Consider the following 27,356-nt stretch of genomic DNA (forward strand, 5'->3'; position numbering starts at 1 on the left):
AGCTGTACATAGTTCATCTGTAAATAGCCCACCCAATCGACCTACCTCATCCCCATATTGTTTTTATTTACTGTGCTGCTCTTTTGCACACTAGTATCTCTACTTGCACATGATCATCTGATGATTTATCACTCCAGTGTTAATCTGCTAAATTGTAATTATTCGCTCCTATGGCCTATTTATTGCCTTACCTCCTCATGCCTTTTGCACACAATGTATATAGACTATTTTTTCCTACTGTGTTATTGACTTGTTTATTGTTTATTCCATGTGTAACTCTGTGTTGTTGTCTGTTCACACCCCTATGCTTTATCTTGGCCAGGTCGCAGTTGTAAATGAGAACTTGTTCTCAACTAGCCTACCTGGTTAAATAAAGGTGAAATAAAAAAATAAAAAATAAAATCTAGCATGTGTCGAACACCTGTGTGTAACAGAAGAAGGCAGCCAGAAACGTGTTGTCACTGAAAAAATACTGTCGTCTGCAACATTTTCTGCGGCTAACGCGAAGGGTAGCGATATCTCTCTACATTGGTCGCCATTAAATGGAGCAATATAAAGTAAAAGTGAACCTGAGTATACCTGAGAAGTAGGAGAGGGGTAGGTTCATTTCCCATCAGGCTCTGCCTGTCAAGCAGCAGAAAGGTCCATTTGCAAATGTACTGTTAGCTGACGATGTTGACTATGCTAGCTACCGGTAGAAACTTTGTATAGTTGGCTAAACGTTGTGGTAAGTAGACCTACTGTACTTTTTATTCCAACCAACGTAGGCCTACGAAGTACTAACATCTCCTTTTCAACATTGTTTTTAAGCTAATTTGGCCTCGTTTTTTTGGCTTGCTTCTCAAGAAGTGCGGACATGGAAGAAGCCCAACGTGAGTTGGCTTCGGGGTGTGGTTTGATGTGGGTGTTTCTTGAGTGTGTGCTTGCCACCACCAGGACATATACAGTTGAAGTCGGAAGTTTACATACACTTTTGCCAAATACATTTAAACTCCGTTTTTCACAATTCCTGACATTTAATCCTAGTAAAAATTACCTGTTTTAGGTCAGTTAGGATCACCACTTTATTTTAAGTATGTGAAATGTCAGAATAATAGTAGAGAGAATGATTTATTTCAGCTTTTATTTCTTTCATCACATTCCCAGTGGGTCAAAAGTTTACATACATTCAATTAGTATTTGGTAGCATTGCCTTTAAATTGTTTAACTTGGGTCAAACGTTTCGTGTAGCCTTCCCTAAGCTTCCCACAATAAATTGGGTGAATTTTGACCCATTCCTCCTGACAGAGCTGATAAAATTGAGTCAGGTTTGTAGGCCTCCTTGCTCGCACACACTTTTTCAGTTCTGCCCACACATGTTCTATATGATTGAGGTCAAGGCTTTGTGATGACCACTCCAATACCTTGACTGTGTTGACCTTAAGCCATTTTGCCACAACTTTGGAAGTATGCTTGGGGTCATTATCCATTGGAAGACCCATTTGCGACCAAGCTTTAACGTTCTGACTGATGTCTTGAGATGTTGCTTCAATATATCCACATAATTTTACTACCTCATGATGCCATCTATTTTGTGAAGTGCACCAGTCCCTCCTGCAGCAAAGCACCCCCACAACATGATGCTGCCACCCCCGTGCTTCACGGTTGGGATGGTGTTCTTCGGCTTGCAAGCATCCCCCTTTTTCCTCCAAACATAACGATGGTCATTATGGCCAAACAGTTCTATTTTTGTTTCATCAGACCAGAGGACATTTTTCCAAAAAGTACGATCTTTGTCCCCATGTGCAGTTGCAAACCGTAGTCTGGCTTTTTTATGGCGGTTTTGGAGCAGTGGCTTCTTCCTTACTGAGCGGCCTTTCAGGTTATGTCGATATAGGACTCATTTTACTGTGGATATAGATACTTTTGTACCTGTTTCCTCCAGCATCTTCACAAGGTCCTTGCTGTTGTTCTGGGATTGATTTGCACTTTTCGCACCAAAGTACGTTCATCTCTAGGAGACAGAATGCGTCTCCTTCCTGAGCGGTATGACGGCTGCATGGTCCCATGGTGTTTATACTTGCGTACTATTGTTTGTACAGATGAACGTGGTACCTTCAGGCATTTGGAAATTGCTCCCAAGGATGAACCGGACTTGTGGAGGTCTGCAATTTTCTTTCTGTGGTCTTGGCTTATTTCTTTTGATTTTCCCATGATGTCAAGCAAAGAGGCACTGAGTTTGAAGGTAGGCCTTGAAATACATCCACAGGTACACCTTCAATTGACTCAAATTATGTCAATTAGCCTATCAGAAGTTTCTAAAGCCATGACATCATTTTCTGGAATTTTACAAGCTGTTTAAAGGCCCAGTCAACTTAGTGTATGTAAACTTCTGACCCACTGGAATTGTGATACAGTGAAATAATCTGTCTGTAAACAATTGTTGGAAAAATGACTTGTGTCATGCACGAAGTAGATGTCCTAACCAACTTGCCAAAACTATAGCTTGTTAACAAGAAATTTGTTGAGTGGTTGAAAAACGAGTTTTAATGACTCCAACCTAAGTGTATGTAAACTTCTGACTTCAACTGTATCTGTCACACCCTGATCTGTTTCACCTGTCTATGTGCTTGTCTCCACCCCCCTCCAGGTGTCGCCCATCTTCCCCATTATCCCCTATGTATTTAGACCTCTGTTCTCTGTTTGTCTGTTGCCAGTTCGTCTTGTTTGTTCAAGCCAACCAGCGTTTTGTCTCAGCTCCTGTGTTTTCCAGTTTCTCTTTTCTCGCCCTCCTGGTTTTGACCCTTGCCTGTCCTGACTCCGAGCCTGCCGGACCACTCTGCCTGCCGACCTGTACCTTTGCCCCCCTCTGGATTACCGACCTCTGCCTTACCCTAACCCTGAGTCTGCCTGCCGCCCAGTAATGCATGCTACTTGTCCGAGTTGATATTCACGTAATAAGAAGGAATTCCGATCCACCACACCCACAAATTGGGGGGGGGGGGGACATTGTTTTCCATTGACCCCCCCCAGTGTAAAGGAGCCAACTTCGTCGTCAATTTTTTGTGTAATGCAGAAATAATAAGTAGGGAGAAAGAGCCCTGTGGCTTCAGGCTTTTCAATGTGGGCTGATGTCCTTCACATAGCTGAACATTTAATCACAGCTAAGACATTTAACTTGTTAAGTACAGTCTGTTTGTAATGCCACTCTCTACATGTAGCTGTATAGTCTGTTTGTAATGCCACTCTCTACATGTAGCTGTATAGTCTGTTTGTAATGACACTCTCTACATGTAGCTGTACAGTCTGTTTGTAATGACACTCTCTACATGTAGCTGTATAGTCTGTTTGTAATGACACTCTCTACATGTAGCTGTACAGTCTGTTTGTAATGCCACTCTCTACATGTAGCTGTACAGTCTGTTTGTAATGACACTCTCTACATGTAGCTGTATAGTCTGTTTGTAATGACACTCTCTACATGTAGCTGTATAGTCCGTTTGTTTGTGTTGTTGGTCTTGGCTAGGTTAAGTTAATGTTTCGGTCGGTAGATAGCTAGAACTCACTCACTCATTGGCTTCATCAATAAGCGCATCTATGACGTCGTCCCCACAGTGACCGTACGTACATACCCCAACCAGAAGCCATGGATTACAGGCAACATCCGCACTGAGCTAAAGGCTAGAGCTGCCGCTTTCAAGGAGCGGGACTCTAACCCGGAAGCTTACAAGAAATCCCACTCTGCCCTCCGACGAACCATCAAACAGGCAAAGCATCAATACAGGACTAAGATCGAGTCGTACTCCACCGGCTTTGACGCTCATGGGATGTGGCAGGGCTTGCAAACCATTACAGACTACAAAGAGAAGCACAGCCGAGAGCTGCCCAGTGACACAAGCCTACCAGACGAGCTAAACTACTTCTGTGCTCGCTTCGAGGCAAATAACACTGAAACATGCATGAGAGCACCAGCTGTACCAGAAGACTCTGTGATCACGCTCTCCGCAGCCGATGTGAGTAAGACCTTTAGACAGGTCAACATTCACAAGGCCGCAAGGCCAGACAGATTACCAGGACGTGTACTGCGAGCATGCACTGACCAACTAGCAAGTGTCTTCACTGACATTTTCAACCTCTCCCTGTCCGAGTTTGTAATACCAACATGTTTTAAGCAGACCACTATAGTGTCTGTGCCCAAGAACACTAAGGTAACCTGCCTAAATGACTACTGAGCCGTAGCACTCACGTCTGTAGCCATAAAATGTTTTGAAAGGCTGGTCATGGCTCACATCAACACCATTATCCCAGAAACCCTAGACCCACTCCAATTTGCATATTGCCCCAACAGATCCACAGATGATGCCGTCTCTATTGCACTCCACACTGTCCTTTCCCACCTGTACAAAAGGAACACCTATGTGAGAATGCTGTTCATTGAATACAGCTCAGCGTTCAACACCATAGTGCCCACAAAGCTCATCACTAAGCTAAGGACCCTGGGACTAAACACCTCCCTCTGCAACTGGATCCTGGAATTCCTGAAGGGTCACCCCCAGGTGGTAAGGGTAGGTAACAACACATCCGCCACGCTGATCCTCAACACAGGGGCCCCTCAGGGGTGCGTGCCCATTCCCCTCCTGTACTCCCTGTTCACTCATGACTGCAGAGCCAGGCACGACTCCAACACCATCATTACATTTGACCTGTTTACCTTCAGGCTCTGATCAGACCCTACACCCAAACAAGGGCACTGCGTTCATCCACCTCTGGCCTGCTCGCCTCCCTACCTCTGAGGAAGTACAGTTCCCGCTCAGCCCAGTCAAAACTGTTCGCTGCTCTGGCACCCCAATGGTGGAACAAACTCCCTCACGACGCCAGGTCAGCGGAGTCAATCACCACCTTCCGGAGACACCTGAAACCCCACCTCTTTAAGGAATACCTAGGATAGGATAAAGTAATCATTCTAACCTCCCCCCCCCTTAAAAGAGTTAGATGCACTATTGTAAAGTGGTTGTTCCACTGGATATCATAAGGTGAATGCACCAATTTGTAAGTCGCTCTGGATAAGAGCGTCTGCTAAATGACTTAAATGTAAATGCCGATGACACAACAGTGGTAGGCCTGATCACCGACAACAACGAGACAGCCTATAGGGAGGAGGTCAGAGACCTGGCCATGTGGTGCCAGGACAACAACCTCTCCCTCAGCGTGATCAAGACAAAGGAGATGATTGTGGACTACAGGAAAAAGAGGACCGAACACGCCCCTATTATCATCGACGGGGCTGTAGTGGAGCAGGTTGAGAGCTTCAAGTTCCTTGGTGTCCACATCTCCAACAAACTAACATGGTCCAAACACATCATGACAGTCGTGAAGCGGAACGCAACGCAACGCAGCCTAGTGAGGTACCCACAATGCACCGCAGCTTAGTGAGGTACCCCCAACGCACCGCAGCCTAGTGAGGTACCCACAACGCACCGCAGCCTAGTGAGGTACCCACAATGCACCGCAGCCTTTGAGGTACCCACAATGCACCGCAGCCTAGTGAGGTACCCACAACGCACCGCAGCCTAGTGAGGTACCCACAACGCACCGCAGCCTAGTGAGGTACCCACAATGCACCGCAGCCTTTGAGGTACCCACAATGCACCGCAACCTTTGAGGTACCCACAACGCACCGCAGCCTAGTGAGGTACCCACAACGCACCGCAGCCTAGTGAGGTACCCACAATGCACCGCAGCCTTTGAGGTACCCACAATGCACCGCAGCCTAGTGAGGTACCCACAATGCACCGCAGCCTAGTGAGGTACCCACAATGCACCGCAGCCTTTGAGGTACCCACAATGCACCGCAGCCTAGTGAGGTACCCACAATGCACCGCAGCCTAGTGAGGTACCCACAATGCACCGCAGCCTAGTGAGGTACCCGCAATGCACCGCAGCCTTTGAGGTACCCGCAATGCACCGCAGCCTAGTGAGGTACCCGCAATGCATCGCAGCCTACTGAGGTACCCACAATGCACCGCAGCCTAGTGAGGTACCCACAATGCACCGCAGCCTAGTGAGGTACCCACAATGCACCGCAGCCTAGTGAGGTACCCACAATGCACCGCAGCCTAGTGAGGTACCCCCAACGCACCACAGCCTAGTGAGGTACCCACAATGCACCGCAGCCTAGTGAGGTACCCACAACGCACCGCAGCCTAGTTGGGTACCCACAACGTGTTGCAGCCTAGTGAGGTACCCACAACGCACCGCAGCTTAGTGAGGTACCCACAACGCACCGCAGCCTAGTGAGGTACCCACAACGCACCGCAGCCTAGTGAGGTACCCACAACGCACCGCAGCCTAGTGATGTACCCACAACGCACCGCAGCCTAGTTGGGTAGCATTGCGGACTGCTCCGTTGACAATGAATGACTTCCTGCCGGAATGCAAATTTGCAATGCAAGTCAGTTAAGAACAAATTCTTATTTACAATGACGGCCTAGGAACAGTGCCTTGTTCAGGGGCAGAACGACAGATTTTTACCTGGTCAGTTTAGGGATTCAATCTTGCAACCTTACGGTTACTAGTCCAACGCTCTAACCACTAGGCTACCTGCCGCCCCAACGCTATTGGTGTGATCAAGGCGTTACGCTTCATGTCCACCAGATGCATCAAACTCCCGAGTGGCGCAGCAGTCTAAGGCACTGCATCTCAGTGTAAGAGGCATCACTACAGTCCCTGGTTTGATTCCAGGCTGTTTCACATCTGGCCGTGATTCGGAGTCCCATAGGGCGGCGCACAATTGGCCCAGCATCGTCCGGGTTTGGCCGGGGAATGCGTCATTGTTAACTGACTTGCCTAGTTAAATAAAGGTCAAATAAATAAAAAATTATATAATTGTTGTTTGGTACACGAGAAGAAAATCAATTTCCAATGGAAATCTACGTTTGCCTTGCAGCATTGCGTTGCAGAGGCAGTTGCTGTGTGGTCCATAGGTTGGATAAATCGAACATGGCTCGACTCTGATGAAATGTGGAATAATCGGAAATGATCAAATCCCCCCAAAAAGTTATAACATTTTATTTAACAATCATTTGAAAACAAAACGTAGTTGTCAATGTTTTTATCGGCCCTGGGGTCTCCTTTACCCCCAGCAGACAGATGGAAGTCTCCGCAGTGCACCTTACTGTGACGTTGGGTTGATAATGACCGGTGAGAACATTGGGTGGAGGAGGCGGGACTCGGTCTGTCTGCCTGCGTGTAGCCAGCTGGTTCATTCCGATGTTATGGTACCCTTTTCTGGCCCAGGAAATATCACTTCTAATTTAGTGTAAAATTATAGCGAAAATTAACCACATTTCAAAATGTTCAAATATGGTTGATGGAGAAGTTAAAATCCTGTTGAAGTGTTCAACATTATGCTAGCTCAGTATTGCTCACTCACAGAGCTATGGCTAATTTAGGCCCCACGTTTCCATCCTCTTTAGGATTATGCACCTAACAGGTTAAAAAATGCACCAACAAAAAATTAAGTGTCTGATATTGACCAATATGTTTTTCTGAAAGTCCAACATTTACTTTTTCTGATAGAATACTAAAATGTAAAAATATCTATATGTATACTCCCCCCCCCCCCCCAAAATGATGAGGACCAAAAGGCACCATAATATCGGAATGACCCAGCCCAGTAGCAGCTCGGCCCTAGACTGCACAGAAGCGAAGTTGAAGGCTGGCCGCTGATAACAGAAAGCTATGGTTAAACGGGACATAGAACAAATAAAATGGACATGTTAGCTACATATAACAGTTACTGGAAATCTGTTTTGAATACTGCGACATTTTTAAATCAACCCTTTTTCCCTCTTCGATTTAAAGGCCCTTTTTGGGAGTCTAATCGCCACAGTCTCTGCGTACCGACCCGCGACCAGTCAGTCTTGTCTTGCACAACGTGAAAGATTTTCATCTGGGCAGAAGAGGGTTTTTATCGTCTGCGTGTTGGATATCAGACGGATTTGATCGGAATATCTTTTTAAAACAAGTTGGATCATCAATTTTGTGATTACTGTTTTTGTCCGTTTGCTAGCTCGTTTAGCTGAACGAGTATAATCTTCCTGGTTATCTGACAGTGGCAGCCAGACAAAAATATATGACTGTCTAGTTAGCTAACGTTAGTTGGCCTTTGGGACATGTACGGTTACTTTAGCTGCGTTTCATGGATTTTAAAATCGTATCATAAACAGCGTGCTAGCTAGTTGTTTTGAAGTATAAATGTATTTTTTCTTTCGTGAATGCTAGTTAGCTTGTTAGTTATGTGAACGTTAACGTTTGATGTCTGAATATGTAGGTAACGTTAACGTTACTGTAGCCCAGTACAGTGGAGACTCGGATGTCGAACTAAAACCTTTTGGCAATCAAAAAGAATAGCTAGCTAGGTCATAAAGTAGACAGACAACGTTAGCTATTTTGATAGCCCATAAATTGTTTCAATATTGATGTTAGCTTGTGATTTTGTATATTTTTTTATCATATTTTTTGTTGTTGCACTGTCTGGGACCTAAATGACTGTTTGGACAATCAAGGTTAGGTAAAAATCATGAATATCAACTGTTAGACCTAGAAGACATTTATTCATCCATCGTATTTGATTTGGACTATGTTGGATTATTAGATAGTCCGGGGGGCGAATGTGCTCGTCTGGCTCACAGATTGAAGGGGGCGAAAAAACGACAACTTCTGGGAGAAACCGCCCGTCCCAAATAATCCCAGCAGCCATGGCAGTCCTGGGCCGAATGTCGGCGCTGGCATTGGGGCTGTGCGGCATCCTGCTTCTCAGTCCCGTCGCTGGTAAGTTGAACCTTTCTTGGCCTTGCGCTGTTTTGCTTAATGCGATGAAATAAATAATACCTAAATACATTTCCATATGATGTAATTGGAAAATAGGTTTGAGTTAATGGATAATATATTTTAACCATATCTCACAAACCCCCTGAGGTGCCTTATTGCTGTTATAAACTGGTTACCAACCTTATTAGAGCAGTAAAAATGCATGTTTTGTCATAGACGTGGTATACGGTCTGATATACCACGTCTGTCAGCCAATCAACATTCAGGGCTCCAAACCACCCAGTTTATATGGACTATTCTATTACCTGGGCCTTTCCTAGCTACAGATTGTAACACCAGATAATGTGATTTAACCTAAACATTTTGGACCGTTTATACTGGTAGTGTTTAACTAACCTGGTATTCGTGATACCCTTCGTCCTCTAATTCTTGGGAACAGGAGTCTCATTTTGTATTTTTTTTTAAATAACTGAGCATTTTTCTAAATTCAAACGGACCCCTGCAACTGGACACGGACATATTATGAGACACCTGTTTCCACAAAATGAGGACGAGGATCGTATCGCAAATACCAGGTTAGTTGAAAAATCTCTGGCAACGTTTTGTATAGACACACCTGTAACTACCAGTATGATGTTGGTTATATCATATTATCTGGTGTGACCATCTGTAGCTAGGTCATTCCATGTCATTCCAGCGAGCCATGACACCCACCATCTCAGATTGTTTTTGAAACGGTTTCTTCCGTTAGAAACAGATAAGATAAGCATTCTTGCAACATTATTTTTGTTGAAATATAACATATTTTGACCCCTGAGAAATTAAGATAATTGATTGCACCCAAATTGGCCATTTTTATTTATTTATAGGATTTATATAATTTTAAATAAATATAGTACCGAACATCTGATTTGGACCAAACTCTTTTTCTTCCAATGAGTAAGACATCCCAAACAATAGGCAAAAGCCACTCCCAGACCCCCTCACACCCCAGACCCCTCACACCCCAGACCCCTCACACCCCATGCGATTCCCACCCAGACCCCTCACACCCCAGACCCTTCACACCCCATGCTATTCCCACCCAGACCCCTCACACCCCATGCTATTCCCACCCAGACCCCTCACACCCCAGACCCCTCACACCCCATGCTATTCCCACCCAGACCCCTCACACCCCAGACCCCTCACACCCCAGACCCCTCACACCCCAGACCCCCTCACACCCCAGACCCCCTCACACCCCATGCTATTCCCACCCAGACCCCTCACACCCCATGCTATTCCCACCCAGACCCCCCACACCCCAGACCCCCTCACACCCCAGACCCCCTCACACCCCAGACCCCCTCACACCCCATGCTATTCCCACCCAGACCCCTCACACCCCAGACCCCCTCACACCCCAGACCCCCTCACACCCCAGACCCCCTCACACCCCAGACCCCTCACACCCCAGACCCCCTCACACCCCAGACCCCCTCACACCCCAGACCCCCTCACACCCCAGACCCCCTCACACCCCAGACCCCTCACGCCCCAGACCCCTCACACCCCAGACCCCCTCACACCCCAGACCCCCTCACACCCCAGACCTCTCACACCCCAGACCCCTCACACCCCATGCTATTCCCACCCAGACCCCCTCACACCCCAGACCATTATTCTCTGGAATAATGAATCACGCTTCACCATCTGGCAGTCCGACAGACGAATCTGGGTTTGGCCGATGCCAGGAGAACGGTACATGTCCGAATTGATAGTGCCAACTGTAAAGGTTGGTGGAGGAGGAATAATGGTCTGGGGCTATTTTTCACAGTTTGGGCCCCTTAGTTCCAGCGAAGGGAAATCGGAACACTACAGCATACAATGACATTCTAGATGATTCAATGCTTCCAACTTTGTGGTAAACAGTTTGGGGAAGGCCCTTTCCTGTTTCAGCATGACAATGCCCCCGTGCACAAAGCGAGGTCCATACAGAAATGGTTTGTCGAGATTGATGTGGAAGAACTTGACTGGCCTGCACAGAGCCCTGACCTCAACTCCATCGAACACCTTTTGGATGAATTGGAACACTGACTGCGAGCCGGGCCTAATCAACCCATCATCAGTGCCCGACCTCACTAAATGCTGTTGTGGCTGAATGGAAGCAAGTCCCCACATCAATGTTCCAACATCTAGTGGAAAACCTTCCCAGAAGAGTGGAGGCTGTTATAGCAGCAATGTTCCAACATCTAGTGGAAAACCTTCCCAGAAGAGTGGAGGCTGTTATAGCAGCAATGTTCCAACATCTAGTGGATTTGCTATGAGACTTGAAATTGAGCTCAGGTGCATCCTGTTTCCATTGATCATCCTTGAGATGTTCCTACAACTTGATTGGAGTCCACCTGTGGTAAATTCAATTGATTGGACATGATTTGGAAAGGGACACACCTGTCTATATAAGGTCCCCCAGTTGACAGTGCATGTCAGAGCAAAAACCAGGGCCTGGGGGGGCGGGGCAGGGCTTGGGGTGTCGGGGCAGGGCTTGGGGTGACGGGGCAGGGCTTGGGGTGTCGGGGCAGGGCTTGGGGTGACGGGGCAGGGCTTGGGGTGTCGGGGCAGGGCTTGGGGTGACGGGGCAGGGCTTGGGGTGACGGGGCAGGGCTTGGGGTGTCGGGGCGGGGCTTGGGGTGTCGGGGCGGGGCTTGGGGTGACGGGGCGGGGCTTGGGGTGTCGGGGGGGCGAGGCTTGGGGGGATGGGGCGGGGGGAGGAGGAGAGAGGCAACTCAAGTAGCAAACAGAGGAAACTATGAACACGGACATTACACACGACAGAGTGGCGTATCACATTTAACAATACAAACATTGAAATATCATTATAGAAGGTAAAGTAAAAACACAAACCGGTCCCTGCATCAATACCGGTATATCGTAAAATATGGTATACGACACACACACACACACACACACAAGTAGGCGGCTCTTCAAGCACTTACAACCAGACTAAAGGTTTCAAGCAAAACTGTGAACCGTAAGCACTGATTTGCTCTGAAGACTTCAGAGATATTATCCAACATAAGACCTTGTCCCTGTAACATGCAGTACACTGTGATAATCTCTGTATGCTGCTGGTGTAATTAGCAGTTTGAACGTAGGAAGGGAGGGTCTGGTGTGTCTGTGTACAGGACACTGTGCTGCTCTCCTGCTGCAGGCATCAGACTAAACAATGTCTCCCTCTGGCTCTATGGGGGGAGGAGGGGGAGGGGAGGAGGGGGAGAGACATTCCCTTGTGGTGACGCTGATTCCCCCCCCCCCCTTCTTCTGACTATTTCTGCTTGCTGGCACTGAACAGACTGAAAATCTCCCCCTCCCCCACAATACTCATTCACCCAGTGATAGACTGACTGTCCCGCCTGTTCCAGACACATTTCACACACTCATTTAAATGTCATTTTCAGAGGAAATGCTGGTCTATATAGACTGCCCTCTACCAGACAGTACTGTAGTCTATACAGACTGCCCTCTACCAGACAGTACAGTGGTCTATACAGACTGCCCTCTACCAGACAGTACTGTAGTCTATACAGACGTTCCTCTACCAGACAGTACTGTAGTCTATACAGACTGTCCTCTACCAGACAGTACAGTGGTCTATACAGACTGCCCTCTACCAGACAGTACAGTGGTCTATACAGACTGTCCTCTACCAGACAGTACTGTAGTCTATACAGACTGTCCTCTACCAGACAGTACTGTAGTCTATACAGACTGTCCTCTACCAGACAGTACAGTGGTCTATACAGACTGCCCTCTACCAGACAGTACAGTGGTCTATACAGACGTTCCTCTACCAGACAGTACTGTAGTCTATACAGACTGCCTTCTACCAGACAGTACTGTAGTCTATACAGACTGCCCTCTACCAGACAGTACAGTGGTCTATACAGACTGCCCTCTACCAGACAGTACAGTGGTCTATACAGACTGCCCTCTACTAGACAGTACTGTAGTCTATATAGACTGCCCTCTACTAGACAGTACTGTAGTCTATACAGACTGCCCTCTACCAGACAGTACAGTGGTCTATACAGACTGCCCTCTACCAGACAGTACAGTGGTCTATACAGACTGCCCTCTACCAGACAGTACTGTAGTCTATACAGACTGCCCTCTACCAGACAGTACTGTAGTCTATACAGACTGTCCTCTACCAGACAGTACTGTAGTCTATACAGACTGTCCTCTACCAGACAGTACTGTAGTCTATACAGACTGCCCTCTACCAGACAGTACAGTGGTCTATATAGACTTCCCTCTACCAGACAGTACTGTAGTCTATACAGACTGCCACTCTACCAGACAGTACTGTAGTCTATATAGACTGCCACTCTACCAGACAGTACTGTAGTCTATATAGACTGCCCTCTACCAGACAGTACAGTAGTCTATATAGACTGCCCTCTACCAGACAGTACAGTAGTCTATACAGACTGCCACTCTACCAGACAGTACTGTAGTCTATATAGACTGCCCTCTACCAGACAGTACAGTAGTCTATACAGACTGCCACTCTACCAGACAGTACTGTAGTCTATATAGACTGCCCTCTACCAGACAGTACTGTAGTCTATACAGACTGCCCTCTACCAGACAGTACAGTGGTCTATATAGACTGCCCTCTACCAGACAGTACAGTGGTCTATACAGACTGCCCTCTACCAGACAGTACTGTAGTCTATACAGACTGCCCTCTACCAGACAGTACTGTAGTCTATACAGACTGCCCTCTACCAGACAGTACAGTGGTCTATATAGACTGCCCTCTACCAGACAGTACAGTGGTCTATACAGACTGCCCTCTACCAGACAGTACTGTAGTCTATACAGACTGCCCTCTACCAGACAGTACAGTGGTCTATATAGACTGCCCTCTACCAGACAGTACAGTGGTCTATATAGACTGCCCTCTACCAGACAGTACAGTGGTCTATATAGACTGCCCTCTACCAGACAGTACAGTGGTCTATACAGACTGCCCTCTACCAGACAGTACAGTGGTCTATACAGACTGCCCTCTACCAGACAGTACTGTAGTCTATACAGACTGCCCTCTACCAGACAGTACTGTAGTCTATACAGACGTTCCTCTACCAGACAGTACAGTGGTCTATATAGACTGCCCTCTACCAGACAGTACAGTTGTCTATATAGACTTCCCTCTACCAGACAGTACAGTGGTCTATACAGACTGCCCTCTACCAGACAGTACTGTAGTCTATACAGACTGCCCTCTACCAGACAGTACTGTAGTCTATACAGACTGCCCTCTACTAGACAGTACTGTAGTCTATACAGACTGCCCTCTACCAGACAGTACTGTAGTCTATACAGACTGCCCTCTACCAGACAGTACTGTAGTCTATATAGACTGCCCTCTACCAGACAGTACTGTAGTCTATACAGACGTTCCTCTACCAGACAGTACTGTAGTCTATACAGACTGCCCTCTACCAGACAGTACTGTAGTCTATACAGACTGCCCTCTACCAGACAGTACTGTAGTCTATACAGACTGCCCTCTACCAGACAGTACTGTAGTCTATACAGACTGCCCTCTACCAGACAGTACTGTAGTCTATACAGACGTTCCTCTACCAGACAGTACAGTGGTCTATATAGACTGCCCTCTACCAGACAGTACAGTTGTCTATATAGACTTCCCTCTACCAGACAGTACAGTGGTCTATACAGACTGCCCTCTACCAGACAGTACTGTAGTCTATACAGACTGCCCTCTACCAGACAGTACTGTAGTCTATACAGACTGCCCTCTACTAGACAGTACTGTAGTCTATACAGACTGCCCTCTACCAGACAGTACTGTAGTCTATACAGACTGCCCTCTACCAGACAGTACTGTAGTCTATATAGACTGCCCTCTACCAGACAGTACTGTAGTCTATACAGACGTTCCTCTACCAGACAGTACTGTAGTCTATACAGACTGCCCTCTACCAGACAGTACTGTAGTCTATACAGACTGCCCTCTACCAGACAGTACTGTAGTCTATACAGACTGCCCTCTACCAGACAGTACTGTAGTCTATACAGACTGCCCTCTACCAGACAGTACTGTAGTCTCTCCTTGTTTTGTGTTCTCCTCTTGCCTCTACTCTTCATCACCTCTTCTATCTCTACATAACAGATTGGCTTATTGTTCCCCCATAAACAACCAGCTGTTTAGTTCCAGCTGCAGGATGCCACTTAGGGTGCGTTGGTAAATTCACGCTGGAGTGGCAGTGCTCTCTGGGCGTTTTATAAATTCAGAGCTTTTTGCTCTCGGAGCGGTTCCGAGCGAGGAGTAGGGTTGATACGAGCGCTCCGTCCTCACAACGGCAGTCAAGCACCCAAGCTAACTGGCTAACGTTGGCTAGCTACTTCCAGACACATGATGAGAGAACATCCCACTCTGACCATGTTACTCTCCCTAGCAGAGGCTGTTTTCATGTTAACCAGAGCGTTGGTGACTCTGTTTTCATGTTAACCAGAGCGTTGGTGACTCTGTTTTCATGTTAACCAGAGCGTTGGTGACTCTGTTTTCATGTTAACCAGAGCGTTGGTGACTCTGTTTTCATGTTAACCAGAGCGTTGGTGACTCTGTTTTCATGTTAACCAGAGCGTTGGTGACCTGTGCTGCTGACAACTATTTAATTATGTTTTTTTTGCCGACGTTTAGTGACACCGGTGATATTCAGCGTTCGTAAATGTTGAGCGTTCGTAAATTCATCAGTTATTCTGCGCTCTGGTACACTCAGACCAGAGTGCTCTGAAATCGGAGTAGAGAGCCAGAGGGAATTTACGAACGAACTGCTGTCCGTCTCTGTCAATGTGTCGTTCAGTCTGGCCTGAGGGGTGTCCTACAAAGCAAGCTACATCTACTCTGGGTTTTCTAACGCTAGCCAGCTTCAGTTAGCTTCACATTCCAGTTCAGGCTTCGTCCGTACTACGATGGTGGATATTGCTCATCCGCCTGCCACCAACTCAACAGCCTTGTAACTGTTTGTGCATGTCTCACATTTATAGATTTTAACCAGGTATTTATATATTATATATATAACCCTAACCCTTTATTTTACCAGGTAGGCCAGTTGAGAACAAGTTCTCATTTACAACTGCGACCTGTCCAAGATAAAACAAAGCAGTGCAACACAAACAACACAGAGTTACACATGGAATAAACAAGTGTACAGTCAATAATACAGTAGAAAAAAGAAAATCTATATACAGTGTGTGTAAATGGCATGAGGAGGTAAGGCAATAAATAGGCCATAGTAGCGAAGTAATTACAATTTAGCAGATTAACACTGGAGTGATAGATAAGCAGATGATGATGTGCAAGTAGAGATACTGGTGTGCAAAAGAGCAGCACAGTAAATAAAAACAATATGGGGATGAGGTAGGTCGATTGGATGGGCTATTTACAGATGGACTATGTACAGCTGCAGCGATCGGTTAGCTGCTCAGATAGCTGATGTTTAAAGTTAGTGAGGGAAATAAAAGTCTCCAACTTCAGCGGTTTTTGTAATTCGTTCCAGTTACTGGCAGCAGAGAACTGGAAGGAAAGGCGGCCAAATGAGGTGTTGGCTTTGGGGATGACCAGTGAAATATACCTGCTGGAGCGCGTGCTATGGGGTGGGTGTTGCTATGGTGACCAGTGAGCTGAGATAAGGCGGGGCTTTACCTAGCATGGACTTATAGATGTCCTGGAGCCAGTGGGTTTGGCGACGAATATGAAGCGAGGGCCAGCCAACGAGAACGTACAGGTCGCAGTGTTGGGTAGTATATGGGGCTTTGGTGACAAAACGGATGGCACTGTGATAGACCTCATCCAATTTGCTGAGTAGAGTGTTGGAAGCTATTTTGTAAATTACATCACCGAAGTCGAGGATCGGTAGGATAGTCAGTTTTACGAGGGTATGTTTGGCAGTATGAGTGAAGGAGGCTTTGTTGTGAAATAGGAAGCACTTCTAGATTTAATTTTGGATTGGAGATGCTTAATGTGAGTCTGGAAGGAGAGTTTACAGTCTAGTCAGACACCTAGGTATTTGTAGTTGTCCACATATTCTAGGCCGAACGGCCAACTCTTCATTAAGACAATGCTGAAACATCAGTCCATGGGCCAGTCAGAAGTCTTCACTGAGACAATGCTGAAACATCAGTCCATGGGCCAGTCAGAAGTCTTCACTGAGACAATGCTGAAACATCAGTCCATGGGCCAGTCAGAAGTCTTCACTGAGACAATGCTGAAACATCAGTCCATGGGCCAGTCAGAAGTCTTCACTGAGACAATGCTGAAATGCGTGAATGTGTATTTGGCTATCGGACAATGAAAGAAAGTAAAAAATGTTTTCCCAGAATCGTTAAATCCCTACTGTTTACACTTTGTCTGATTGGTGAATCGTTAAATCCCTACTGTTTACACTGTGTCTGATTGGTGAATCGTTACATCCCTACTGTTTTACACTGTGTCTGATTGGTGAATTGTTAAATCCCTACTGTTTACACTTTGTCTGATTGGTGAATCGTTAAATCCCTACTGTTTACACTGTGTCTGATTGGTGAATCGTTACATCCCTACTGTTTTACACTGTGTCTGATTGGTGAATTGTTAAATCCCTACTGTTTACACTGTGTCTGATTGGTGAATCGTTAAATCCCTACTGTTTACACTGTGTCTGATTGGTGAATCGTTAAATCCCTACTGTTTACACTGTGTCTGATTGGTGAATCGTTAAATCACTACTGTTTACACTGTGTCTGATTGGTGAATCGTTAAATCACTACTGTTTACACTGTGCTTCATTGTCACGTTCTGACACAGTGGAAACAGGAAGTGTTTGGGTTGCTTCTGACCTGGTTTCAACATTTATAGTAGTTTTGGCAAACTGTTATAATAACAGTATTTGTACACACTGACAACGTTGAAATAAAATGCCTCTTTAAAAATGTGTTTGTACAGTACCGGTCAAAAGTTTGGACACACCTACTCATTCTAGAGTTTTTCTTTATTTGTACTATTTTCTACATTGTAGAATAATAGTGAAGACATCAAAACTATGAAATAACACATATGGAATCATGTAGTAACCAAAAAAAGTGTTAAACAAATCAAAATATATTTTAGATTTGAGATTCTTCAAAGTTAGCCACTCTTTGCCTTGATGACAGCTTTGCACACTCTTGGTGTATATATACATCACAAACAAACAAACAAACAAACAAACAAACAAACAGGCTGTCTTTGTGCTGTTTGGCTGTCTGCCACTGTCCATGCCTCTCCTCCCAGCTGCCTCTCCTCCCAGCTGCCTCTCCTCCCAGCAGCCTCTCCTCCCAGCAGCCTCTCCTCCCAGCAGCCTCTCCTCCCAGCTGCCTCTCCTCCCAGCAGCCTCTCCTCTGACCACTGACTGTTTCAGCCAGGCTATAGATACAGGTCGTTCTCAACAGAGGATGAACTAGAGACAGACGGCATTAGTTACAGCTTAATTATATGATACCAGACAGATCAGTGGAATCATTTCTAAACAGGTATTTGTTGTTACTCAAAAGAAAAACGTCACATACATTTGTCATGCATATACAGTTGAAGTTGGGAAGTTTACGTACACCTCAGCCAAATACATTTAAACTCAGTTTTTCACAAATCCTGACATTTAATCCTAGTAAAAATTCCCTGTCTTAGGTCAGTTAGGATCACCACTTTATTTTAAGAATGTGAAATGTCAGAATAATAGTAGAGAGAATGATTTCTTTCAGCTTTTATTTCTTTCATCACATTCCCGGTGGGTCAGAAGTTTACATACATTCAATTAGTATTTGGTAGCATTGCCTTTAAAATGTTTAACTTGGGTCAAACGTTTCAGGTAGCCTTCCACAAGCTTCCCACAATAAGTTGGGTGAATTTTGACCCATTCCTCCTGACAGAGCTGATAAAATTGAGTCAGGTTTGTAGGCCTCCTTGCTCGCACACATGTTTTCAGTTCTGCACAGACATTTTCTATGGGATTGAGGTCAGGGCTTTGTGATGGCCACTCCAATACCTTGACTTGTCCTTAAGCCATTTTGCCACAACTTTGGAAGTATGCTTGGGGTCATTATCCATTTGGAAGACCCATTTGCCAACTGAGCAGGCTGTAGTGTTGTTGACAGGAGAGAGCAGACTGTAGTGTTGACAGGAGAGAGCAGACTGTAGTGTTGACGGGAGAGAGCAGACTGTAGTGTTGTTGACAGGAGAGAGCAGACTGTAGTGTTGTTGACGGGAGAGAGCAGACTGTAGTGTTGTTGACGGGAGAGAGCAGACTGTAGTGTTGACGGGAGAGAGCAGACTGTAGTGTTGACGGGAGAGAGCAGACTGTAGTGTTGACGGGAGAGAGCAGACTGTAGTGTTGTTGACGGGAGAGAGCAGACTGTAGTGTTGTTGACGGGAGAGAGCAGACTGTAGTGTTGTTGACGGGAGAGAGCAGACTGTAGTGTTGTTGACGGGAGAGAGCAGATTGTAGTGTTGACGGGAGAGAGCAGACTGTAGTGTTGTTGACGGGAGAGAGCAGACTGTAGTGTTGTTGACGGGAGAGAGCAGACTGTAGTGTTGTTGACGGGAGAGAGCAGACTGTAGTGTTGACGGGAGAGAGCAGACTGTAGTGTTGACAGGAGAGAGCAGACTGTAGTGTTGTTGACGGGAGAGAGCAGACTAGTGTTGTTGACGGGAGAGAGCAGACTGTAGTGTTGACAGGAGAGAGCAGACTGTAGTGTTGTTGACAGGAGAGAGCAGACTAGTGTTGTTGACGGGAGAGAGCAGACTGTAGTGTTGACAGGAGAGAGCAGACTGTAGTGTTGTTGACAGGAGAGAGCAGACTAGTGTTGTTGACAGGAGAGAGCAGACTGTAGTGTTGACAGGAGAGAGCAGACTGTAGTGTTGACGGGAGAGAGCAGACTGTAGTGTTGTTGACAGGAGAGAGCAGACTGTAGTGTTGTTGACAGGAGAGAGCAGACTGTAGTGTTGTTGACGGGAGAGAGCAGACTGTAGTGTTGACGGGAGAGAGCAGACTGTAGTGTTGACGGGAGAGAGCAGACTGTAGTGTTGACGGGAGAGAGCAGACTGTAGTGTTGACGGGAGAGAGCAGACTGTAGTGTTGACGGGAGAGAGCAGACTGTAGTGTTGACGGGAGAGAGCAGACTGTAGTGTTGTTGACGGGAGAGAGCAGACTGTAGTGTTGTTGACGGGAGAGAGCAGACTGTAGTGTTGACGGGAGAGAGCAGATTGTAGTGTTGACGGGAGAGAGCAGACTGTAGTGTTGTTGACGGGAGAGAGCAGACTGTAGTGTTGTTGACGGGAGAGAGCAGACTGTAGTGTTGTTGACGGGAGAGAGCAGACTGTAGTGTTGTTGACGGGAGAGAGCAGACTGTAGTGTTGTTGACGGGAGAGAGCAGACTGTAGTGTTGTTGACGGGAGAGAGCAGACTGTAGTGTTGTTGACGGGAGAGAGCAGACTGTAGTGTTGTTGACGGGAGAGAGCAGACTGTAGTGTTGTTGACGGGAGAGAGCAGCCTGTAGTGTTGTTGACGGGAGAGAGCAGACTGTAGTGTTGTTGACGGGAGAGAGCAGACTGTAGTGTTGTTGACGGGAGAGAGCAGACCGGGAGAGAGCAGACTGTAGTGTTGACGGGAGAGAGGAGACTGTAGTGTTGACCGGAGAGAGCAGACTTTAGTGTTGACGGGAGAGAGCAGACTGTAGTGTTGTTGACGGGATAGAGCAGACTGTAGTGTTGTTGACGGGAGAGAGCAGACTGTAGTGTTGTTGACGGGAGAGAGCAGACTGTAGTGTTGTTGACGGGAGAGAGCAGACTGTAGTGTTGTTGACGGGAGAGAGCAGACTGTAGTGTTGACGGGAGAGAGCAGACTGTAGTGTTGACGGGAGAGAGCAGACTGTAGTGTTGACGGGAGAGAGCAGACTGTAGTGTTGACGGGAGAGAGCAGACTGTAGTGTTGACGGGAGAGAGCAGACTGTAGTGTTGTTGACGGGAGAGAGCAGACTGTAGTGTTGTTGACGGGAGAGAGCAGACTGTAGTGTTGTTGACGGGAGAGAGCAGACTGTAGTGTTGTTGACGGGAGAGAGCAGACTGTAGTGTTGTTGACGGGAGAGAGCAGACTGTAGTGTTGTTGACGGGAGAGAGCAGACTGTAGTGTTGTTGACGGGAGAGAGCAGACTGTAGTGTTGTTGACGGGAGAGAGCAGACTGTAGTGTTGTTGACGGGAGAGAGCAGACTGTAGTGTTGTTGACGGGAGAGAGCAGACTGTAGTGTTGTTGACGGGAGAGAGCAGACTGTAGTGTTGACGGGAGAGAGCAGACTGTAGTGTTGACGGGAGAGAGCAGACTGTAGTGTTGACGGGAGAGAGCAGACTGTAGTGTTGACGGGAGAGAGCAGACTGTAGTGTTGACGGGAGAGAGCAGACTGTAGTGTTGACGGGAGAGAGCAGACTGTAGTGTTGTTGACGGGAGAGAGCAGACTGTAGTGTTGTTGACGGGAGAGAGCAGACTGTAGTGTTGTTGACGGGAGAGAGCAGACTGTAGTGTTGTTGACGGGAGAGAGCAGACTGTAGTGTTGTTGACGGGAGAGAGCAGACTGTAGTGTTGACGGGAGAGAGCAGACTGTAGTGTTGTTGACGGGAGAGAGCAGACTGTAGTGTTGTTGACGGGAGAGAGCAGACTGTAGTGTTGACGGGAGAGAGCAGACTGTAGTGTTGACGACGGGAGAGAGCAGACTGTAGTGTTGTTGACGGGAGAGAGCAGACTGTAGTGTTGTTGACGGGAGAGAGCAGACTGTAGTGTTGTTGACGGGAGAGAGCAGACTGTAGTGTTGTTGACGGGAGAGAGCAGACTGTAGTGTTGTTGACGGGAGAGAGCAGACTGTAGTGTTGACGACGGGAGAGAGCAGACTGTAGTGTTGACGACGGGAGAGAGCAGACTGTAGTGTTGACGACGGGAGAGAGCAGACTGTAGTGTTGTTGACGGGAGAGAGCAGACTGTAGTGTTGTTGAAGGGAGAGAGCAGACTGTAGTGTTGTTGACGGGAGAGAGCAGACTGTAGTGTTGTTGAAGGGAGAGAGCAGACTGTAGTGTTGTTGACGGGAGAGAGCAGACTGTAGTGTTGTTGACGGGAGAGAGCAGACTGTAGTGTTGTTGACGGGAGAGAGCAGACTGTAGTGTTGACGGGTGAGAGCTGACTGTAGTGTTGTTGACGGGAGAGAGCAGACTGTAGTGTTGTTGACGGGAGAGAGCAGACTGTAGTGTTGTTGACGGGAGAGAGCAGACTAGTGTTGTTGACGGGAGAGAGCAGACTGTAGTGTTGTTGACGGGAGAGAGCAGACTGTAGTGTTGACGACGGGAGAGAGCAGACTGTAGTGTTGACGACGGGAGAGAGCAGACTGTAGTGTTGTTGACGGGAGAGAGCAGACTGTAGTGTTGTTGACGGGAGAGAGCAGACTGTAGTGTTGACGGGAGAGAGCAGATTGTAGTGTTGACGGGAGAGAGCAGACTGTAGTGTTGTTGACGGGAGAGAGCAGACTGTAGTGTTGTTGACGGGAGAGAGCAGACTGTAGTGTTGTTGACGGGAGAGAGCAGACTGTAGTGTTGACAGGAGAGAGCAGACTGTAGTGTTGACAGGAGAGAGCAGACTGTAGTGTTGACAGGAGAGAGCAGACTGTAGTGTTGTTGACGGGAGAGAGCAGACTAGTGTTGTTGACGGGAGAGAGCAGACTGTAGTGTTGACAGGAGAGAGCAGACTGTAGTGTTGTTGACACGAGAGAGCAGACTAGTGTTGTTGACAGGAGAGAGCAGACTGTAGTGTTGACAGGAGAGAGCAGACTGTAGTGTTGTTGACAGGAGAGAGCAGACTAGTGTTGTTGACAGGAGAGAGCAGACTGTAGTGTTGACGGGAGAGAGCAGACTGTAGTGTTGACGGGAGAGAGCAGACTGTAGTGTTGTTGACGGGAGAGAGCAGACTGTAGTGTTGTTGACGGGAGAGAGCAGACTGTAGTGTTGTTGACGGGAGAGAGCAGACTGTAGTGTTGACGGGAGAGAGCAGACTGTAGTGTTGACGGGAGAGAGCAGACTGTAGTGTTGACGGGAGAGAGCAGACTGTAGTGTTGACGGGAGAGAGCAGACTAGTGTTGACGGGAGAGAGCAGACTGTAGTGTTGACGGGAGAGAGCAGACTGTAGTGTTGACGGGAGAGAGCAGACTGTAGTGTTGTTGACGGGAGAGAGCAGACTGTAGTGTTGTTGACGGGAGAGAGCAGACTGTAGTGTTGACGGGAGAGAGCAGATTGTAGTGTTGACGGGAGAGAGCAGACTGTAGTGTTGTTGACGGGAGAGAGCAGACTGTAGTGTTGTTGACGGGAGAGAGCAGACTGTAGTGTTGTTGACGGGAGAGAGCAGACTGTAGTGTTGACGGGAGAGAGCAGACTGTAGTGTTGACGGGAGAGAGCAGACTGTAGTGTTGTTGACGGGAGAGAGCAGACCGGGAGAGAGCAGACTGTAGTGTTGACGGGAGAGAGCAGACTGTAGTGTTGTTGACGGGAGAGAGCAGACTGTAGTGTTGTTGACGGGAGAGAGCAGACTGTAGTGTTGTTGACGGGAGAGAGCAGACTGTAGTGTTGACGGGAGAGAGCAGACTGTAGTGTTGACGGGAGAGAGCAGACTGTAGTGTTGTTGACGGGAGAGAGCAGACCGGGAGAGAGCAGACTGTAGTGTTGACGGGAGAGAGGAGACTGTAGTGTTGACCGGAGAGAGCAGACTTTAGTGTTGACGGGAGAGAGCAGACTGTAGTGTTGTTGACGGGATAGAGCAGACTGTAGTGTTGTTGACGGGAGAGAGCAGACTGTAGTGTTGTTGACGGGAGAGAGCAGACTGTAGTGTTGTTGACGGGAGAGAGCAGACTGTAGTGTTGTTGACGGGAGAGAGCAGACTGTAGTGTTGACGGGAGAGAGCAGACTGTAGTGTTGACGGGAGAGAGCAGACTGTAGTGTTGACGGGAGAGAGCAGACTGTAGTGTTGTTGACGGGAGAGAGCAGACTGTAGTGTTGTTGACGGGAGAGAGCAGACTGTAGTGTTGTTGACGGGAGAGAGCAGACTGTAGTGTTGTTGACGGGAGAGAGCAGACTGTAGTGTTGTTGACGGGAGAGAGCAGACTGTAGTGTTGTTGACGGGAGAGAGCAGACTGTAGTGTTGTTGACGGGAGAGAGCAGACTGTAGTGTTGTTGACGGGAGAGAGCAGACTGTAGTGTTGTTGACGGGAGAGAGCAGACTGTAGTGTTGTTGACGGGAGAGAGCAGACTGTAGTGTTGTTGACGGGAGAGAGCAGACTGTAGTGTTGACGGGAGAGAGCAGACTGTAGTGTTGACGGGAGAGAGCAGACTGTAGTGTTGACGGGAGAGAGCAGACTGTAGTGTTGACGGGAGAGAGCAGACTGTAGTGTTGACGGGAGAGAGCAGACTGTAGTGTTGACGGGAGAGAGCAGACTGTAGTGTTGACGGGAGAGAGCAGACTGTAGTGTTGTTGACGGGAGAGAGCAGACTGTAGTGTTGTTGACGGGAGAGAGCAGACTGTAGTGTTGTTGACGGGAGAGAGCAGACTGTAGTGTTGTTGACGGGAGAGAGCAGACTGTAGTGTTGTTGACGGGAGAGAGCAGACTGTAGTGTTGTTGACGGGAGAGAGCAGACTGTAGTGTTGTTGACGGGAGAGAGCAGACTGTAGTGTTGTTGACGGGAGAGAGCAGACTGTAGTGTTGTTGACGGGAGAGAGCAGACTGTAGTGTTGACGGGAGAGAGCAGACTGTAGTGTTGACGGGAGAGAGCAGACTGTAGTGTTGACGACGGGAGAGAGCAGACTGTAGTGTTGTTGACGGGAGAGAGCAGACTGTAGTGTTGTTGACGGGAGAGAGCAGACTGTAGTGTTGTTGACGGGAGAGAGCAGACTGTAGTGTTGACGACGGGAGAGAGCAGACTGTAGTGTTGACGACGGGAGAGAGCAGACTGTAGTGTTGTTGACGGGAGAGAGCAGACTGTAGTGTTGTTGACGGGAGAGAGCAGACTGTAGTGTTGTTGACGGGAGAGAGCAGACTGTAGTGTTGTTGACGGGAGAGAGCAGACTGTAGTGTTGTTGACGGGAGAGAGCAGACTAGTGTTGACGGGAGAGAGCAGACTGTAGTGTTGACGGGAGAGAGCTGACTGTAGTGTTGTTGACGGGAGAGAGCAGACTGTAGTGTTGTTGACGGGAGAGAGCAGACTGTAGTGTTGTTGACGGGAGAGAGCAGACTAGTGTTGTTGACGGGAGAGAGCAGACTGTAGTGTTGTTGACGGGAGAGAGCAGACTGTAGTGTTGTTGACGGGAGTGAGCAGACTGTAGTGTTGACGACGGGAGAGAGCAGACTGTAGTGTTGTTGACGGGAGAGAGCAGACTGTAGTGTTGTTGACGGGAGAGAGCAGACTGTAGTGTTGACGGGAGAGAGCAGACTGTAGTGTTGACGGGAGAGAGCAGACTGTAGTGTTGACGGGAGAGAGCAGACTGTAGTGTTGACGGGAGAGAGCAGACTGTAGTGTTGACGGGAGAGAGCAGACTGTAGTGTTGTTGACGGGAGAGAGCAGACTGTAGTGTTGTTGACGGGAGAGAGCAGACTGTAGTGTTGTTGACGGGAGAGAGCAGACTGTAGTGTTGTTGACGGGAGAGAGCAGACTGTAGTGTTGTTGACGGGAGAGAGCAGACTGTAGTGTTGTTGACGGGAGAGAGCAGACTGTAGTGTTGACGGGAGAGAGCAGACTGTAGTGTTGACGGGAGAGAGCAGACTGTAGTGTTGACGGGAGAGAGCAGACTGTAGTGTTGACGGGAGAGAGCAGACTGTAGTGTTGACGGGAGAGAGCAGACTGTAGTGTTGTTGACGGGAGAGAGCAGACTGTAGTGTTGTTGACGGGAGAGAGCAGACTGTAGTGTTGTTGACGGGAGAGAGCAGACTGTAGTGTTGTTGACGGGAGAGAGCAGACTGTAGTGTTGTTGACGGGAGAGAGCAGACTGTAGTGTTGTTGACGGGAGAGAGCAGACTGTAGTGTTGTTGACGGGAGAGAGCAGACTGTAGTGTTGTTGACGGGAGAGAGCAGACTGTAGTGTTGTTGACGGGAGAGAGCAGACTGTAGTGTTGTTGACGGGAGAGAGCAGACTGTAGTGTTGACGGGAGAGAGCAGACTGTAGTGTTGACGGGAGAGAGCAGACTGTAGTGTTGACGGGAGAGAGCAGACTGTAGTGTTGACGGGAGAGAGCAGACTGTAGTGTTGACGGGAGAGAGCAGACTGTAGTGTTGTTGACGGGAGAGAGCAGACTGTAGTGTTGTTGACGGGAGAGAGCAGACTGTAGTGTTGTTGACGGGAGAGAGCAGACTGTAGTGTTGTTGACGGGAGAGAGCAGACTGTAGTGTTGTTGACGGGAGAGAGCAGACTGTAGTGTTGACGGGAGAGAGCAGACTGTAGTGTTGTTGACGGGAGAGAGCAGACTGTAGTGTTGTTGACGGGAGAGAGCAGACTGTAGTGTTGACGGGAGAGAGCAGACTGTAGTGTTGACGACGGGAGAGAGCAGACTGTAGTGTTGTTGACGGGAGAGAGCAGACTGTAGTGTTGTTGACGGGAGAGAGCAGACTGTAGTGTTGTTGACGGGAGAGAGCAGACTGTAGTGTTGTTGACGGGAGAGAGCAGACTGTAGTGTTGTTGACGGGAGAGAGCAGACTGTAGTGTTGACGACGGGAGAGAGCAGACTGTAGTGTTGACGACGGGAGAGAGCAGACTGTAGTGTTGACGACGGGAGAGAGCAGACTGTAGTGTTGTTGACGGGAGAGAGCAGACTGTAGTGTTGTTGACGGGAGAGAGCAGACTGTAGTGTTGTTGACGGGAGAGAGCAGACTGTAGTGTTGTTGACGGGAGAGAGCAGACTGTAGTGTTGTTGACGGGAGAGAGCAGACTGTAGTGTTGTTGACGGGAGAGAGCAGACTGTAGTGTTGACGGGAGAGAGCAGACTGTAGTGTTGACGGGAGAGAGCTGACTGTAGTGTTGTTGACGGGAGAGAGCAGACTGTAGTGTTGTTGACGGGAGAGAGCAGACTGTAGTGTTGTTGACGGGAGAGAGCAGACTAGTGTTGTTGACGGGAGAGAGCAGACTGTAGTGTTGTTGACGGGAGAGAGCAGACTGTAGTGTTGACGACGGGAGAGAGCAGACTGTAGTGTTGACGACGGGAGAGAGCAGACTGTAGTGTTGACGACGGGAGAGAGCAGACTGTAGTGTTGTTGACGGGAGAGAGCAGACTGTAGTGTTGTTGACGGGAGAGAGCAGACTGTAGTGTTGACGGGAGAGAGCAGATTGTAGTGTTGACGGGAGAGAGCAGACTGTAGTGTTGTTGACGGGAGAGAGCAGACTGTAGTGTTGTTGACGGGAGAGAGCAGACTGTAGTGTTGTTGACGGGAGAGAGCAGACTGT

At 47.9% G+C, this 27,356-nt stretch overlaps 1 protein-coding gene across 1 annotated transcript in view; it reads left to right on the forward strand.

Annotated features, from left to right (window-relative positions):
• Positions 1-7,662: 7,662 nt before the first annotated feature.
• Positions 7,663-27,356, forward strand: part of bmpr2b (bone morphogenetic protein receptor, type II b (serine/threonine kinase)) — a 164,820-nt gene continuing 145,126 nt past the window's right edge. The window contains exon 1 of the mRNA XM_071340694.1: positions 7,663-8,811. Within this exon, the coding sequence (XP_071196795.1) occupies positions 8,652-8,811 (160 nt within the window). The 5' untranslated portion in view covers positions 7,663-8,651. The remainder of the gene's footprint in view (positions 8,812-27,356) is intronic.

Source organism: Salvelinus alpinus, chromosome 14, assembly GCF_045679555.1.
Source record: "Salvelinus alpinus chromosome 14, SLU_Salpinus.1, whole genome shotgun sequence".
Classification (NCBI taxonomy): Eukaryota; Metazoa; Chordata; class Actinopteri; order Salmoniformes; family Salmonidae; genus Salvelinus; species Salvelinus alpinus.